General features: G+C 40.0%; 1 protein-coding gene across 1 annotated transcript in view; it reads left to right on the forward strand.

Moving 5' to 3' along the window:
- PREX2 (phosphatidylinositol-3,4,5-trisphosphate dependent Rac exchange factor 2) overlaps positions 1-18,183 on the forward strand; it is a 283,206-nt gene that overhangs the window by 108,981 nt on the left and 156,042 nt on the right. Inside the window, exons 8-12 of the mRNA XM_066266273.1 lie at positions 354-487; positions 5,479-5,582; positions 7,975-8,124; positions 11,660-11,804; positions 16,605-16,705. Coding sequence (XP_066122370.1) covers positions 354-487; positions 5,479-5,582; positions 7,975-8,124; positions 11,660-11,804; positions 16,605-16,705 — 634 coding nt within the window. The remainder of the gene's footprint in view (positions 1-353; positions 488-5,478; positions 5,583-7,974; positions 8,125-11,659; positions 11,805-16,604; positions 16,706-18,183) is intronic.

The raw sequence follows: 18,183 nt of genomic DNA on the forward strand, positions 1-18,183 counted from the left end.
AAGGAATATTAAGAATGTTAATGTTATGAACCAGTTTGAAATCATTTTATTTTTAAAGAACGTAGGTAAGGTGTCATATGCTTATGTATGCCTACATAAGTGAAATAGCTAAAAGAGACCCAGAATCTCTTTTAACAGTAGTTGTAGGTCTGAGACCAACCAGGAGGAGACTGGAAGGAAAGGAGACTTATGTTCAGTTTATAAATACTGTATTTGTGCTGTTTGAACTGTTATCCTGTCCGTATATTGCACCTTTAATTAAAAACGAATATACTTTTAAGGAAAAAAAAAAGAACAACACATGAAAATTTCTATTAAGTAATCTGACAGTCTCTCCATTTTTTCTGACTTAGGGCTCCAGCATTACTGACACGTGCACCGAAATGCTCATGTGTGGAGTCCTACTGAAAATTTCTTCTGGAAATATTCAAGAACGGGTGTTTTTTCTTTTTGATAATCTTTTGGTATATTGCAAAAGAAAACACAGGTAAGAGGATAAACAGGTAACACTTTAGAAACTGTGTATCCATCTCACAGTTTCGACCTTTTCCTCTTTGGTCTTGGGAACTCATGGTTTCATCAGTAAATTCCACAAACAGCCTGTTCTATGATCTTACAACACCAAACTGAAATGTGACTGTCACCCAATGACACTGCCTGCCCAGGAGCCCTTTGGAGGAAAGATATTTTGGTTGTTGTTCCTGTACCCCTACCTTACTTAGACCCTGTAGGACAGGTGGGTATGTCTGCCTTCTTTCCTAATGCTGCTTCCCAGCCACTTCCTTCTTTTCCTTTAAGAATCCCAGCACACGTGAAATTCAGGCCATTAGTCCTTATTTAGTAGCTTTCTTGGTTTGTTTCCTCATACAGAACACTTCATGTCTCCCTGCCACACATGAATTCTGTGATCACTTCAGCTCTTGTACCACTTTCTGGTGTTTTTTTGCTTACCATTTTTGTGTTCAAAACCCATATGGATGATCTGTTTGGTATTTGGACCTGAAAACCTGCAGGCTCTTTACCTGCAATGATATTCTACCTCATTATACCTGAGCCACCTGTCCTGTGAGCATCCCTTGACTTTGTCAACACTAACAGTTATAAAAATTGAAATCTTGATTGTAAGCATCCCACTCTGCTCCACTGAGCTGCTCGTGCCAAAGTCATCATTCACCTCTGTGTTTTCTAAGGAAGTGAACACTTTTCTGTCCTGTAAGGTTTTACTTGTTTTCTCAGCAGTATTTAGCTTAGTTGAGCACTTCCTCCTTCTTAGAACATTTTCATATCTTTATTTTATATAAAATGAAGAGCATAAATTGTAGGGCAGTAAATAAAGTATGGGACCGGTTAGGAGACAACCACTGTCACCCAGGGAGGAGTTACTGATGGACTGGCTTAGGGTAGGTAAAAAGATGTGGAAGATTTTTTGTATATTTTAAATGTATAATCAAATGTAGATTTTCTAATGGCTTAGATATGGGAGGATAAGGGAAAGATAGCTTTGGGTTCTAACTCCTATGTTTTGGAATCAGGAAGACTAGTGGATGGAGACAACTGAGAGAGGAGCAGTTTTAGGAGAGGGAATCAAGAATTTTTCTTTTAATTAAATTTTTTTTTCAATTACAGTTTACGTTCACTATTATCTTGTATTGGTTTCAAGTGTACAGCCTAGTGGCTAGACAAGCATATAGTTACAAAGTGGTCCACTGATATTTCCAGTACCCCACTGGCACCATACCTAGTTATTACAGTGTTATTGACAATGTTTTCTATGCTGTACTTCACATTTCAGTGAGAAAATCAAGAATTCTATTTCTTCCATGTTGCACTGGCTTTTTTATCTTCCTAGTTGCTTTTGCCTCCAAGTTTTTCATGGCTGAGTTCTTCATGTCTTTTAGATCTCATTTAAATATCATCTCCTCAGAAATATCTTCCCTGACCACCCCATCCAACATAGCCTACCAACTTCTATATCAATATCTGGAAAGTGCATGCTGATATTTTCTACATAATTTATTTGTTTATTTCCTGCCACCTTTATAAGATTAGACTGTAAGATCCATAAGAACAAGGGTCTTGCTACTTTTCCATTGCTATTTCCCCAGAGACTGGAACAGACCTGCCATGTAATAGATATCAAGATATATTTGTTGAATAAGTGAAGAAATGATTGAATGAAGGCAACCCAAGCCTTGATAGAGCTTAGCCATCATTAGTTTAATAATGTGATAATATTAGTGTTATTGGTTGTTTCCTTGAGATTTTGGGAAAAGTTTTTGCAGGTCTATTAAGCAAAATAGTAAAGTTGCACTTTATTGGAAAATTTCCTGAGCCTTGTTGTGCTTGTTTTTTACTGTATCTAGTAGAAACATTAGTTTTGATGAAGTTGTATCAGGTACCTCAATAAAAGGAAACAGGTTAGAGCCAAAATATAATACATTATAGTCATTTTATTGGGCTTAATGGGCTTTTAAGAAAAAATTGCTGTTTACCACATGTGAAAATGAACCTTTTTTTTTCTTGTATGCACTTCCAAATTCTTTGGTAACAAGATTGAGATTAATAGAAATAGGCTTTAGGAAGATGTAGAAAAGGCTGTTAATTTAATTTTGTGTAACTAATTAAAAAATTGTAGTACAATTCAAGTAATTTATTTTTTCTAGCTTTATTGAGGTATAATCAAGAAATGAAATCGTAAGGTATTTAGAGTATATAGCATGATGATTTGATATACATAATATGTTGTGAAAGGATTTTCCCATTGAGTTAATTGACACATCTGCCTAGGTGCAGTTATTAATGGCATTCATTTTAGAATTATATTTTTTGTTACACTCTTATCATATATATATGTGTGTATATGTGTGTGTGTGTGTGTATGCCTGCCTTTAAGTTCAAAAGTTTTGTGAGTAAAAATTGTACAAATGATGATATTATTTATGGTATCATGGCATTAATATTGAAATAAGGTAAACAACAGGAAAGGTTTTATAAAATTAAAATCTTGCAGTTTAGCAAATGTCCTTAATGTATGTATAGCATGGGTAAAATACATAGTGATTAGAAATGGAATCACTGAATAAATCTGTGTCCATCCCTTCCTGAATGATGGTACTGTGAATCAACCATCTGTTTTCTCATTTAAAAATACTTCATTTCCTTGCCATGTACTGTCTAAGCTCTAATGATCCTTCAGAAAGTATGGATAAACTGAACCTTTTCCAGCTTCCATAATGTTATAATTGCAAGAACCAGGGACATGATAAATTTATTTCAATTTTAGAGTTATATTCATTAAAGATAACAGTGCTTACAGGCATCCCAGATCTCCATATTTTTAAGCATTTTTAATCTTAGAATAAACTAGTATTTTAAAATGTATTATGTAGTTTTTGATACACATAACTGCTTAGTTTACTTGTTTATGAGATTTGTATTTGAGATACTATTGTTTATTTAGTTGTCTGCAACTTATATTTTGAATACAATGTGCTTTTTAAACTATACCCCATGTGCCTGGCAATAGTTTATTCATCTTTACTGCTGCATAATATTCCATTGGTTGAATACAATGCATTTAATTAATAACAATTTATTCATTCTTCTATCCCTGGACTTGTGGGTTCTTTCCTGTTTTTCTATTATTGTGGACATTCCTGTATGTGTATCCTGGTGACCATTAAAACACATAATTAGAAAGGAAATTATAGCCTCAATATATGCAAATACTCGACAATACAACATAGAGTAAAATTATTTTCAAATCATAGACGTTTTAATCTCTAAAATCCAATAGAGCCATCTTCTGAAGGGACCAAAGATCAATTTGAACTAATTGTTACAGTATACATAAGACACGTACTAGAGCTTCACATTGACTGTTATCATCTGTAGGTCAAGAGGAATATAAAAGCCTATGCAGAGTTAGCAGCAGAATAACAAAGAAAATTATTACTTTGGAAAATAGGACCCAATGAAAGATCCCATGCCATGATTATTTCCCTGTGATTAAAACTGTCATTAAGGACATTAGGCTTTTCAAAATATGATTGGTTTTAAGTATGATGTATCAACTTATAAGAAATTCTTTTTTGCAACACACCATGATACGATTTCCTACCAGAGAGAATATGTGGTTACCTGCATACAGCTGGCTCCACATTCTTTATCTTCGGCCTCCAGTGATGCCAACTTTCATAGCTACCTGGCTCCAATCCCTGATTTATAGCATTTGTCTAGGCTTATGAATGAAAGGCATTTAGAGGTTGCTTTCAGATGAATATGAGAGCGCAAGATTGTGAAGGCCTGGGGCTGACAGACCTCAGTCAGATAAATTAATCATTTTCGTTTTCTTTACTAGTGATGAAGGACGGTAAAATTTGATGAGGGTTTAGACTGATAAGCAGGAATATATACTCTATTCCAAAGAAGGAAGTCAGGGACTGTGAAGATACCTTGTGACACCTCCCTGTACCCACCCTTTCTACTCCATAGCAGGCATCTAACTACCAAGGAGAAGAGGAAAGGGAACACTGAGTTGGTGTACAGTCACAGCTTAACTTTGCTAGGTGTGATTGTATTACACAGTCAATGAATAATTATTTCAGTATATTAAATTGATAGCCAGGCTTGTGTCAATAAGTCAACTTGAATAGTTTAGCTCATTTGAAATCGCTTGAGTGACTAGGTATTCTTTAATTATCATGAATCTTTCTTTGGAATCTTTGCGCTTACATTTAATTGAGAAGACCCAGTTTTTAAAGCACTGTCTTCTGAATGTTCAGTGATTCATCTATAAACATATGTTATTACAAAGTTCTTTTTTTTTTTTTTTACTTTATGTTACATACTTTTAAAGATTAAAGACCAGTACTGGATCTACAATACACAAGGTTTTGAAAATTTTAGACTATTTTGAAAATAAATAAGAACTTTATGAAAGATTATAAATGTAATAAGAGTCTCAACCAGTATACGATTATATAGGAAACAATATAGGAACACTGTTTTCAGCTTAAGACCCTCTAGAGAGTCCATTTCTTTGCAGAGGGATAATAAGAACTGATTGATTTTACCAGGGATTGAAAAAATGGGAATTACCAGCTACTTACTGAAAAATGAGAGATGAAGGTGAAAGAAATCAAATGAAACTTCAACCAACTACTAGTGTCTGTGAGTTTGGTTGGGTGTCTTTGATGTCCCACATTAAGCAAAAGCACATATTTACCCCCCACCTATATATTGTTTTGAGCCCAGAGCTTCAGTTTCTTTTAAAAATGAGAATAAATTGCATCCTGTAGAGCAACCAGTGCTGTTATGAATGGAAGGACATAAGTAAAAAATACCAAGAGTCTAATATTTGATATTGTTGATCGAATTGATATCTCTTTTTCAAAGATTTGCTTAAGTTATATTGCTTCAGCATTGTTTTCCATTAAGTAGAGTAATGATGATTTTGTGATTTCATTTCTTTGTAAGACGATTGAAGAATAGCAAGACTTCTACAGATGGACATCGGTACCTTTTTCGTGGCCGGATCAATACAGAGGTGATGGAAGTGGAGAATGTGGATGATGGCACAGGTAGCAATTAGTAGATTTAAAATGAAAGGCCAATAGTAAACCCCCTCAGAGGACAGACTGCTCTCTTGAATAATTCACACGCAGTGCATTAGAGCCTAGAAATACTTTGTTAGGTAGAGCAGCCAGAGGAAAAAGAAAAAAGGGAGAGGGAGACTATTGTCAAACGGAAAATTGTAGTTGATTGAAACACACTAATATTAAACACAGATATAAGAAATAGCTGAACAGGAATGTCATAGACATAGTTCCTAGTCCAGAGAATGTGCATGCAGAAAATCCTTAATGAATGAATGGATTTTCTTTAAGTTATTCCATATCTTATAAGTATATATATGACATTGATTGCTATGATATATTCAATATAGAATATAGCAAACTAGATTTATTTTAACTACACAGTTGTTATTAATATAAACAGGTTGTCAATTGGCTAGTATGAGAAAGTTGTGGATGGAGGTGGTTTGTGTAATTTTAAGTGCTTATTTTAAGTTTTTAGTTCACAAAGATAGTAAATTTTTGCTCTGTATGGACTTTTATAAGTAAATTTGGGAGATCATGATTAATCACAAACGTTAAGTAAGATGAAGTTAAAATAAATTATTTACTATTTGAAAAAAGTTCTCAAAATATGAATGCTTAGTAAATTAAATCACTTTTAAACCCCAAATATTTTAATTAGAATTTCAAAGGCATGCTTCTAAGAGAAAAGACAAGAAAGTATAAAATATATTAATTGTTGATAAATGACTTTTATTCCCATATAGAGAAATATCTTTTTTTTTTTCTTGGCATTTTTCTGAAGCTGGAAACGGGGAGAGACAGACAGACTCCCGCATGCGCCCGACCGGGATCCACCCGGCACGCCCACCAGGGGCAATGCTCTGCCCACCAGGGGGCGATGGTCTGCCCCTCCGGGGCGTAGCTCCTCCACAACCAGAGCCACTCCAGTGCCCGGGGCAGAGGCCAAGGAGCCATCCCCAGCGCCTGGGCCATCTTTGCTCCAATGGAGTTTTGGCTGCGGGAGGGGAAGAAAGAGACAGAGAGGAAGGAGGGGGGGGTGGAGAAGCAAATGGGCGCTTCTCCTATGTGCCCTGGCCGGGAATCGAACCCGGGACCTCTGCACGCCAGGCCGACGCTCTACCGCTGAGCCAACCGGCCAGGGCCTAGAGAAATATCTTTGTAATTTTCAATTTAAACATGGCACTGGGGCTCAGATCAGCTCCCCCTCCCACCTGCCTTTGTTGTCATCCCTGGATCTCAGAGGGGAGAGGACTTTATAATCTGTCAGGAATATAAGTTTGCAAGTGCTCGCTATGTGTCCTTTCTCTACCTTATTAGCATCCTAAAAAAACTGTCTAGTACTTAAAATAGTAAACTATGGTTGCCACGGGTAAGGGAAAGAGACATGCAATGCGCAGAATTCAGATGGTGCCTGAAACAGGGCACTTGCCGCGGGAACCAAGTCGTGCTGTGGAGGTGCTCCTTGTTGGCCAGTGGTGGCATGGAGGTGAGGAGCTGTCAGTCAGCAGGCACAGGGAGAAACCCCACATTTCAAATCCCTGTCTGTGCCGCAGCCTACAGCAGGGCGGTAGAATCTCCTGTAATCACACGGGGACCTAAGCAGGCTATCTTTCCACGACCGGTTGTGTGTGTTAGTTTGTGTAAGTGACATTCATTTTTAAGGCTCTCTAAGGAGATAGTTTAGTGACACATAGAAATGCTACCTGTCTAAAATGTGAACAGTTCTCCTGCTTCAATAACCTAAAAAATGCTCAAGAGAACATCCAACGCCCACATTTGGCTTGAGTTGGGAGGAAGCGAGACCGAAGAAGGCACACTCACACCTCCACGCTGCTCTTGGTTGCCTTATCTCACCCGGGGAACCTCCTCTCCCCTGTGGCTTCAGCACTGTCTTTGTCTTTTTCCCTTTTCCAATGGGGGCAGAGCTCTTGCATCTCTCTTTCTTCCTTCTCCCTCGCATGATGTGGTTGTGAGCATTTGTACCATCTGCCCTGATTGTCTAAATGAATTTTGTATTGATTACTATGGTTACTGTGCTCATGGGAAACGGGCACTAGATATTGACATGTAAGAATCCAGGGCCTTTGGAGGGTTGGGCATGAAAGCTGTCCTGAGTGTGTCTATGTCAGATGTGAGGGAGTGACACAGCCCATGAGGAGTGGTGATGTTAGAAATGTTCCATTATTGAGCACTGACTGCATTCAGTGCATACGCATTTTGTTAACTTCTTAGTTTTTGTTCTTTACCACACACATATAAGGCAAAGATATTTCGAAGAATTCAGTGGTTTTGGAGCTTTGGTGAATTGAACGATTGCATTGCTATAATAGGATATGTAACAATGGCTCATTCCCTTTGCTGTTATTTCCAGCTGATTTCCACAGCAGCGGCCACATTGTGGTGAATGGCTGGAAGATACACAACACGGCAAAGAATAAATGGTTTGTGTGCATGGCAAAAACGCCCGAAGAGAAGCATGAATGGTTTGAGGCTATTTTGAAAGAAAGAGAAAGAAGAAAAGGTGGGTATGTGAACTGGGCACTATTAAACTATGTGAAGATTCTGCCTTGGCAGAAAAACAGATAGTGGGCAAAAGTTATGAGAAAGAAAATAGGTATATTTATATTCACTTGAATATTCTATGTGGATTATGGTGGAAGCCCCATGCTAAAATATTTTTTAATACTTCCAATATTGTTACTTTCTAAAATAAAAGAATAACCTTATTTAGTTAACAAAATAATTATATTGTGATTGGCGTGTTTTTTAACTGGTGTCTTAGTCCATTGGGGCTGCTGTAACAGAATACTGTGGGCTATGTGGCTTATAAACAACAGAGATTTATTTTTCACAGTTCTGGAGGGTGGGAAGTCCAAGATCATGACGCTGCAGATTCTGTGTTCTGTGACAGCCCACTTCCTCATGCAAGGCTTCATACTGTGGCCTCACAGGCAGAAGGAGCGAGAGGGATCTCTGGAGTCTCTTTTATAAGGGAACTAATCACTGGGGCTTAGGTTTTCACATAAGAATTAGGGGGGCACACGAGCATTCAGTCTACTGCTTTAAAATCTGTTCATTTCTCTTTGCATTTTATTCTTGCCATTCTAAAGCATTATCACAGAAATTTTCTTTTAGAGACAAGCTTCAAAAATACAGTGTTACAGGGCCTCCAACAATTGTGCTCTGTGTATTTAATAGTACACTGAAAATGCCTAGATTGAATATATTAGTGTCCTAATTATAGAATAAGGCACTTTGGATTTATATTAACTTTTAAAAAATGTTATAATACCATTGAATATAATGTAATGTAACTCAATAAGGAGCATGTTCACATGTGGCGGCCTAACTCAAATTTGTTTTTAGTGTTTATAACAAGATTTGCAGGAAGTATTTGGTGTGGCAATATTCAGTTGTGCGGACTTTGTCTGCAAGTAACCTTATTTCTGTAATTCATCTAGGAAATAGAAATGCTCGTATAACTATTAGTTTCTTTATCAAAATTGATAAGAAACATGAGAGTGTTTATTCCTTTCCCCAGAGATCTAGGAATGAAACATTTCATTGTTGATAAAATCTTAGAACACAAAGAGCCCTTTCCATCTTCAGTTATTTTCCCTTGAAGAACACACAAAATTTCTTCAAGGGAAAATATCTGAATATGGAAATACCCCTAGTACACAGTTGTGTAAGAATTTCCAAAGCATTTTCAAATACTCTTTTAGTTGATGAAGAATGAAGAACCAGAAGGATTTATTAAGACTAAGATTATGAACTCCTACGTTTTGTTGAATCTAGCAATTAATTAAAATATAACAATATTTAAAAGATAAATTGAATTTTTCATGAAATTGAAATTTTATTTTTTTTTTCAGAATGGCTATGCATGTAGATATACCCAAAACCCCCTAAAAAAAGTGGAGGGGGAGAAAGAATAAATAAAAGAAAGAAAACACATTCTATAAATCTTTGTATGTTAATAGACCAATTCCTTTTTTTTTTTTGTGACAGAGAGAGGGACAGATAGTGACAGACAGACAGGAAGGGAGAGAAATGAAAAGCATCAATTCTTTGTTGTAGCACCTCAGTTGTTCATTGATTGCTTCTCATATGTGCCTTGACTGGGGGACTACAGCAGATCAAGTGAGCCCTTGCTCACACCAGTGACCTTGGGCTCAATCCAGTGACCTTGAATTCAAGCTGGTGAGCTGTGCTCAAACCAGATGAGCTCACACTCAAGCCAGCGACCTCGGGGTTTTGAACCTTGGTCCTCTGAGTCCCAGTCCGATGCTCTATCTACTGTGCCACCGCCTGGTCAGGCAATAGACCCAATTCTTAATGGGTTACTCACTATTGCTGACAAATTTTAATGGTTCTTACATTATAAAAAATAAAATGTTAATAAGAAATTTTATATCTAGAAGATTGAAAATAATTTTAGTATTTCTTCTTCTGCAAAAGTTTTTAATGAAAGTCCCACTGATTAAGTGTCAGTGTTCCCAAGATTTCTGCTTTGGCACTGGCCTCCTCTAAACTAGAGTCCTACCCTGGGTCATCTGTTCCAGCAAGATTGACTTCTACTTCTGCATTGCCAAGTTCTCAATCTTTATGTCTGGACTTGTCCTCTTTACTGGACTTCATACTTACGTATTCCACTGACCCCTGGATGCTACCTCAGTGTTCAAAGTCAGCCTGCTCAGTGCTGGGATCCTGTTTACCTGAAACTCCCTTTCTATTAGCCTCCCCACCACCATTCAGTAGTCATGTCAAAACCTGAAGGCAGCCTGATTTCTTCTCTTGCTTCCATACCTGCAATTAACCTGCTGGTATGTCCCCCTAAATACTATATCCTAGATATTTCTTAACTTTGTTCCTATTATTGTCTGTAGGGGCTCAAACTTGCCTGAACTTTTGCAGTTCCCTCCTAATGGTCTTCCTCTTTTTATTTTATGTTATTATTTATTTAATTTTTATAATTGAATTTTATTGGAGTAACACTGATTAATACAATTATATGAGTTTCAGGGGCCCAATTCTACAGTACATCTCTGTACAGTGTACTGTGTGTTCATACCCCAAAGTTAAGTCTTCATCCATTACCATTTATCATTACCATTTATCACCCCTATACCCTCCTCTACCCCCGCCCCCCACCTTGGCAATCACCACACTGTTGTCCGTGTCCATGAGGTTATTCTGGTCCTTTTTTTGCTCTTCCACCTCTCTCACCCAATCCCCTGCCAACAGCTGTCAGCCTGCTCTCTATGTCAGTCTGTTTCTGTTTTGCTTGTTAGTTCATTTTGCCCATTAGATTACACAAATGAATGAAATCATATGGTACTTGTCTTTCTCTGTTCCCTCTTTTAAACCTTTCCCCCTAAGCTTGTCCTCTGAGCTTAGTTTCCAAAGCAACAAAACATCCTTTCCTGCACTACCCTGACTTCTGCCCTCTGATTAAAACAAACATCTCCCTCGTACTTAAGGAATGAAGAACCTTGAACAGCAGCTGAGCAGTGTCCCTGCCCCAACCCACCATTGCACCTCCTGTGCTCTCACCTAAACCCAGGGCTGCCTGTCTCTGCTGCTTCAGCTCAGTTAGCTCTTGTGACTCCTTTCTCTCTCTCTGCCAATCCCGTTCTTACTTGTGCATTCACACAGGACCCTTCTGTGAAGCCTTTCTGAACATTTTCAGATAAGGGAGCTGCTCTCAATGTGTCTCTATTGTATCACAATTTTCCCTCTGGGGCCACCCTGTCTGGCTGGGCTGACCAAGTCCTGCAGCGTGTCCATAGAGTGTGAGATACAGCTGCTCTCCCCTCACTGGCCAAACCAGGTACCTTTGAGGCACAGCTTGCACAGAGGTGCCAAATGGCCCTGGACATCTTATCTCGACTGTCTCCTTGTATCCCATGAGCTTCCTGAAAACCAACCCCTGTAGTACAGAGCTCTGTGTGCACAGCCCAGCACATGGAGACATGCAGTAAATGTGTGTTTAATGAAGGTGAGTGAATCAAGAGACATTATCAGTTACCTGTCCTTTGTTTCATTTTCAATAGATTTAAAACTAGGAATGGAGCAAGACACCTGGGTGATGATCTCTGAACAGGGTGAGAAACTTTATAAAATGATGTGCAAACAGGGAAATCTGATCAAAGACAGAAAAAGAAAACTGACTACATTCCCTAAATGCTTTCTTGGAAGGTAAGATTGGTAGTCTGGGTGCATATATCTATTTTTATATTTTCACTATCTTGTGTTAATTTTTTTTATTTGGTTTTCTTTAAACAAAATTCTCCTAAGCATTCTTTGATTTTTTTTTTTGTATTTTTCTGAAGCTGGAAACGGGGAGAGACAGTCAGACAGACTCCCGCATGCACCTGACCAGGATCCACCCTGCACGCCCACCAGGGGCGATGCTCTGCTCCTCCGGGGCGTCGCTCTGCCGAGACCAGAGCCACTCTAGCGCCTGGGGCAGAGGCCAAGGAGCCATCCCCAGCGCCTGGGCCATCTTTGCTCCAATGGAGCCTTGGCTGCGGGAGGGGAAGAGAGAGACAGAGAGGAAGGAAGGGGGGGTGTGGAGAAGCAAATGGGCACTTCTCCTATGTGCCCTGGCCGGGAATTGAACCTGGGTCCCCCACACGCCAGGCTGACGCTCTACCGCTGAGCCAACCCGCCAGGGCCTGAATATTTCTTTACTATTAGCATTTCCTTGACTGTAGTGGCATGAGGGAATGGACGTGGAGCTGGGAACCATGACTGGATCACTTAAGGCATTGATCCATTCAGTTCTGACTCCAGTATTTTCTGGTAGACTATGGTCCAAGGGCAAAACAGCGGCTGGGCAGGCAGGCAGGTTTGCCTCTAGGGGACAGAATCTGGCAAGGATGTGAGTACAGGGTCTCGATAGCAGAGAAAACAGGAGAACTGAAGAAACACAGTCGAAGGTACCAATTAATCTAGAATTTTGACAGCTGGGCTCAGGATGAAGAGCTACAGATGAAGAATCCGAAAAAGTGGATCATGCGAGGGCCCAGGCACAGAGCAACAGGCGGGAAGTCACTGGAGTGTTGAGCTTAGATAGACTGTGTGTGTCCTTGGTTTTTTGCAGACAGCTCCACTCAGGTAGTCCGTGTGGGGTTAAGGAGGTTGGGCCAGAGGGGAGGGTGGTGCCTCAGAGACCCATAGGTAGGCCAGGCTTTGGGCTGGAGTTTTGTTTTTTTTTTTTTAGTGAAAGGAAGGAAGGTAGAGACATACTCCTCCATGTACCTGACCAACTGAGATCCACCTGGCAAGCACACTAGGGGGCGGTGCTCTGCCTATCTGGGGCATTGCTCCATTGCTCAGCAACCGAGCTCTTCCTAGGCCATGGAGCCATCCTCAGTGCCTGGGGTCAACTCACTCCAATCAAGCCATGGCTTCAGGAGGGGAAGAGAGAGAGAGACAGAAGTGAGAGGGGGAGGTTTGGAGAAGTAGATGGGTGCTTCTCTTGTGTGTCCTAACTGGGAGTTGAACCCGGGACATGATGGGCTGACACTCTACCACTGAGTGAACTGGCCAGGGCTTGGGCTGGATTTTTTTATTTAGACATTTTTTCTGATCCTCAAATACATACTTATATTTTATAAAGATTCAGAAACTAGGGATCAGGGAAGTTAACATGCCCGAGTTCATACAGCTAGTGAAGGTTAATGTCACTTCTCTGGAGTAGTAGCTCAAAGCCCAGGCTTCAGACTTCATAATCACACTGTCTCCATTCAGATCTGGTGCTGCTACTGACTAGTTGAGATTTGGCAAAGTTAAATTTCTCCTTCCTTCTTAAAAATGGAGATTATTGTAGTCCCTACCTGTAACAACTACCAGAATGTCTAATTAGTGAGCAGTGCAGACGCACAAAATCCCCTTGGGCCGCACCAGCTCCCAGCCTCATCAGAAGAATGCGGGTCAGGAAACCATGTGCTTGTCGTGAGGGCAGCCTGGTGTCTCTTCTTCAGGGGGTGTTGTCCTCATAGCTGGCCACAGCTGCCAGCAGGCTGGTGTTTCTAGTGTCTCTAGACCGCCAGGTGATGGTTCCTGTGCACAGGAAAGAGCCAGTGTGAGCCCACTCTGGCCTAGAAGCCCGTATCACAAAGTAAACACTATTTCTGTTAGCAACCTTGTAGGCATGACTTCCAGGATCTCCATGGGGCTTTTCATCAGGTATTATAAGTACAAGATTTATCCATTGGGGTCATTATGACCATGAGCAGTGCTGCCTGCTAATGCGGCTGATACCTGCCTTCATCAGGTTTCCAGAGAAGCAGAGCCGCTAACCCAGGGTCACACTGGTCCTATTGAAGGAGAAGGGGTTTGATTAACCCTTACCCACACTGTCTCCTATGAGTGTAGTGCTAGTTAGTTACAAAGATGTGCAAAGTATTCCCCGAGTGCTTGATACACAGGAGATACAGAAATGTCAGCTGTGTTAATTGTGGCCTTTTCTATAGCGGCACACTCCCTCTTTTTTTTGTTTAAAATTTTTTTTTACAGGGACAGAGAGAGAGTCAGAGAGAGGGATAGACAGGGACAGACAGACAGGAACAGAGAGATAAGAAGCATCAATCATTAGTTTTTCATTGCACGTTGCAACACCTTAGTTGTTCATTGATTGCTTTCTCATATGTTCCTTGACCACGGGCCTTCAGCCAACCGAGTAACCCCTTGCTTGAGCCAGTAACCTTGGGTCCAAGCTGGTGAGCTTTGCTCAAACCAGATGAGCCCGCGCTCAAGCTGGCAACCTCAGGGTCTCGAACCTGGGTCCTCCACATCTCAGTCTGACGCTCTATCCACTGCGCCACTGCCTGGTCAGGCAAGCACACTCCCTCTTATATCCACCATGTCCCACCCGTTAGGAATTTATGATCCAGTTACCCTGTGAAGTTCCTTTCAGTTTAATTTATTACAGAGCCTCTTTTTTGTCAGTACTCCTAATTTGTAGCAGTGCTTAAAATGTGCCCTTTACCTCATTGGAGTTTGACACATTGAGGAATCTGATGATGTCAGAACGTAAAATGATGCTTTAGCTCCATTCCAGACATCTAAACGCACTTGTCAATCTCTGACATGTCGTGAGTTCTCACAATGTGCCCTGCACTTGCTGGGTTCCTGACAGGACCAGCTCCTTCAACCTGTGACAGCACTGTGACATTGATGTTATTTCTGTGTTAGAGAGAAGAACACTGAGGTTTACAGAGCTGAATTTACTAATCCAACATCACACAACCATTAGGAGCAGAAACAGGCTCTGAAGCCAGGCTGTCCTGTCACAGAGCACATGACCTCAACTGCGGTGTTATGGTTCCCCTTGCTTCTTTTATATAAGATTCGTTTGCATAATAAAAATTGTAAAATGTTTCTGTAGTTAGTGTTCTTGTAATGATACCACATGGCCTTAAAATTTTTACTACAGAGCTGTGGCTCTCTTTCCTAAATGTTACACAACATCATCCTTCTTATCTGCAATCCCTAGGGCCCCGCCCCCTCCAGAAGTGTTGAGAGATGAGGGCTGCAGTCCTCTGTGGCTTCGCCAGCCCCTGCAGCTGTGTGTGGTAGACCGTCCTGATAGATGGCTTTTTGCTGGAGTGTTCCTTATGGATGACAGTTTAGATACAGCAATGAATTTACTAAGTAACTTTAAAATTTGAGAAAAATGTAGTAAAACTTTTCTGTCTTTTGGTGTGTATCAATATTTTATTGCTGCAAAACAAATTACCCACCTACGTTGTGGCTTGAAACAACACCCATTTATTAGCTCATAGTTCTGTATGTCAGACATGCTGGTGAACAGGACAAAGCAGGGTTTTCTGCTTAGGGTCTCCTAAGGCCAAAGTCAGGGTGTGGGCTGGGCTGCTACTTTTACCTGGAGACCCAGGAAGAATCCACATCCAAACACATTTGGGTTGTTGGCGGAATTCAGGCCTTCCTGGTTATAAGGATGAGGTTCCATTTCATGCTTGCTGTTAGCTAGGGTGGTTGTCAGCTAGAAGATTCCTGCAGTTCCTTGCAATGTGGCCCCTCCACATTCAAAGGCAGCAGTGACACACTGAATCTGTCCTATGCTTTTAATTTTTCTCATTTCCTCTTGGGCCAGCAGCCTGAGAAAAGTCCCTCAAAGGGCTCAAGTTATGGGGGCTGGCCCAGTGGGATAACTTTTATATGTTAAAGTCAGCTGACTTGCGGTTTAATTATATATGCAAAATCTGTTGAGAGCATTACTTACATTAGTATGTGATAAAAATAAGAGGGGATGGGATTCTTGATGCAGGGTGGGAGGGCATCTTCTGAATTCTGCCATACCGGGCACACGGTTTGGTTTGGTTTGCCCTCCTGGAGTTCTCTGTGCCTGGAAAGGCACGTCAAGAGTTGATCTCTTTACAAAGTGTTTCCCCTGATATTACTGGTATCCACCTGGCCCCATACATAGTTATCCAAGTCTTATTGACTCTATTCCTTATGCTGTACTTTACATCCCCGTGACTATGATTGTCTAACCACTAAGCTGTTCACCTGAAACCAACATAAAGTAATGTTGAAAGTGAACTGTTATTGTCTGTAATTAAAAAAAGGAGTTTATCTTTTATATTGTCATTATTACTGTATTTAGTTTTGTCCCTTAGCTATCTTGAGGATCTGTAGTATACTCTTTATCCCAAATATGCCTTTATGTGGACAGTAACCTTATAATTGGAGCTACTTTAAGATTTTTCCCTTTGTGTTTATTAGCAGTCTCAAGTTAAATAGTTATTAAGTATGGCTTAGGTAAGTCAGAATATTTGGACATGAGTTTTCTAGAAGTGTCCAATTAAATAACTTTATGGATATGAACAATGTATGCTGAAATACACTGAAAATATTTCTTTATATTTTGAGACTCTTTTCATAGCTGCTTGATGAACACATGGCACAGACAGACTTCTTGGGGGGAAATAATGAACTATTTAACCTTTTCATTGGATGTTATTGCAGTGAATTTGTATCATGGCTGTTGGAAATTGGGGAGATTCACAGGCCTGAAGAAGGTGTTCACTTGGGACAAGCATTATTAGAAAATGGAATTATACACCATGGTAATTATTTTATTGATTGCTTATTCTGTTTACCCATAGATTGCATGTATCTTAGTTTTATTGTTTGGTTTAGTTTATAATAATTCTTCACATTATAAGATGCTTAGGTTTTTCAGTATTTTTGACTGGCTAATACATGTAGAACCATGTTTCAGGGAATGAAGGTTTATGGTCATATATTTGCTAACTTTAAAATGAACAACTATAGTAAAGGCAAGAATCAGAAATACAGGTATATGTTGTGAGATTGAGGAAGGGGTGGTGAGTTCTAGCTAGAATATTTAGAAAGTGGGATTCATGTTGAGCACTACAGAATAACTAGGACTCTGACTGGGACATTTCACCCTGAGAAATGTTCTATGGTGCTCAGGCACGGGAGTGGGGACATTCATTGTGGCATCTTCAGGAACCGGCACTGTCTCATGTGGCAAGACAGGATAGTTCCACAGTGAATATACTGGTGCAGGGGGCAGGTGAGAAAGGTGAGCAAACACCTGATGCAGAGGATCTTCACTCCCTGCCCATAGTATCTGTGGCTGACTCTGGAGGTAATAAACTGATGGATACTTTTAAGCAAAGGAGTGATTAGACTTGGTTTTAGAACTAATAGATGCAACAATGTGAAGCATGAAGTAGATGGGTTAGAGACCACAGAGCTCCGTGCACTGTGGGGGGGGGCATTGCATTTCCAGAAGTGAAAGGGTGCTGTCAGTAGACATGATGCAAGTGGCCCATGGCAGAGGTTCTGGTGAAGCTGGAAAAGTGTACTTGGTAACTGGATGAGGGAGATGAGATATGAAGAGTAAAATCAGATTATTCTGAGCTTTCTCTCTGGATGACAGAGGGAGCTAATTCAGGAGAAGGAACATGTTGGAGAGGAAATAAAGCTTTGCTGTGGATTGGATATGAGACATCAGGTGGAAGTGCCCGGCCAAGGGTGAAAACATATATATATATATATATATATAGCTCAGGGTAGAGAGAGTGAGAGACAGATTTGAGAATCATTTCAACAGAGTTATTAGATTTTTGAGAACATCAATAAGAAACAACAAATAAAAAGAAGAAAACAGTGATAATGATACTAAGATTAAAAACTTGAAGAATGTCTAGTACAAAATGTGGGAGAGCAGAAAAAGACGGGGGATTATGAATAAACATGGACATTTGGCTATGGTATTTTGATGTTCATTTTCTTTCTAATTTAGAGTGGGCTGAAAACCAGCTAGATCTTTCCCATATTTTTCCACACTGGGCGCTGCCAATGTCACGTAACACCATCTATCCAGAGAGGAATCATCTGCAATTCCTTTCTCATCCTCTAAAAAGAACATAAGATTTTTTGTTTGAAAGGTATATCAGAATGGGAGAATTTCAGTCCTAATCAACTTATCTCTATGACACCACTCTTCTCCAACAATACAATTTTGAAAAGGAAATAGTAATAGGTAAATTCTGGATTAAAATTTATTTTGAAA

Source organism: Saccopteryx bilineata, chromosome 3, assembly GCF_036850765.1.
Source record: "Saccopteryx bilineata isolate mSacBil1 chromosome 3, mSacBil1_pri_phased_curated, whole genome shotgun sequence".
In the NCBI taxonomy this organism is placed as follows: Eukaryota; Metazoa; Chordata; class Mammalia; order Chiroptera; family Emballonuridae; genus Saccopteryx; species Saccopteryx bilineata.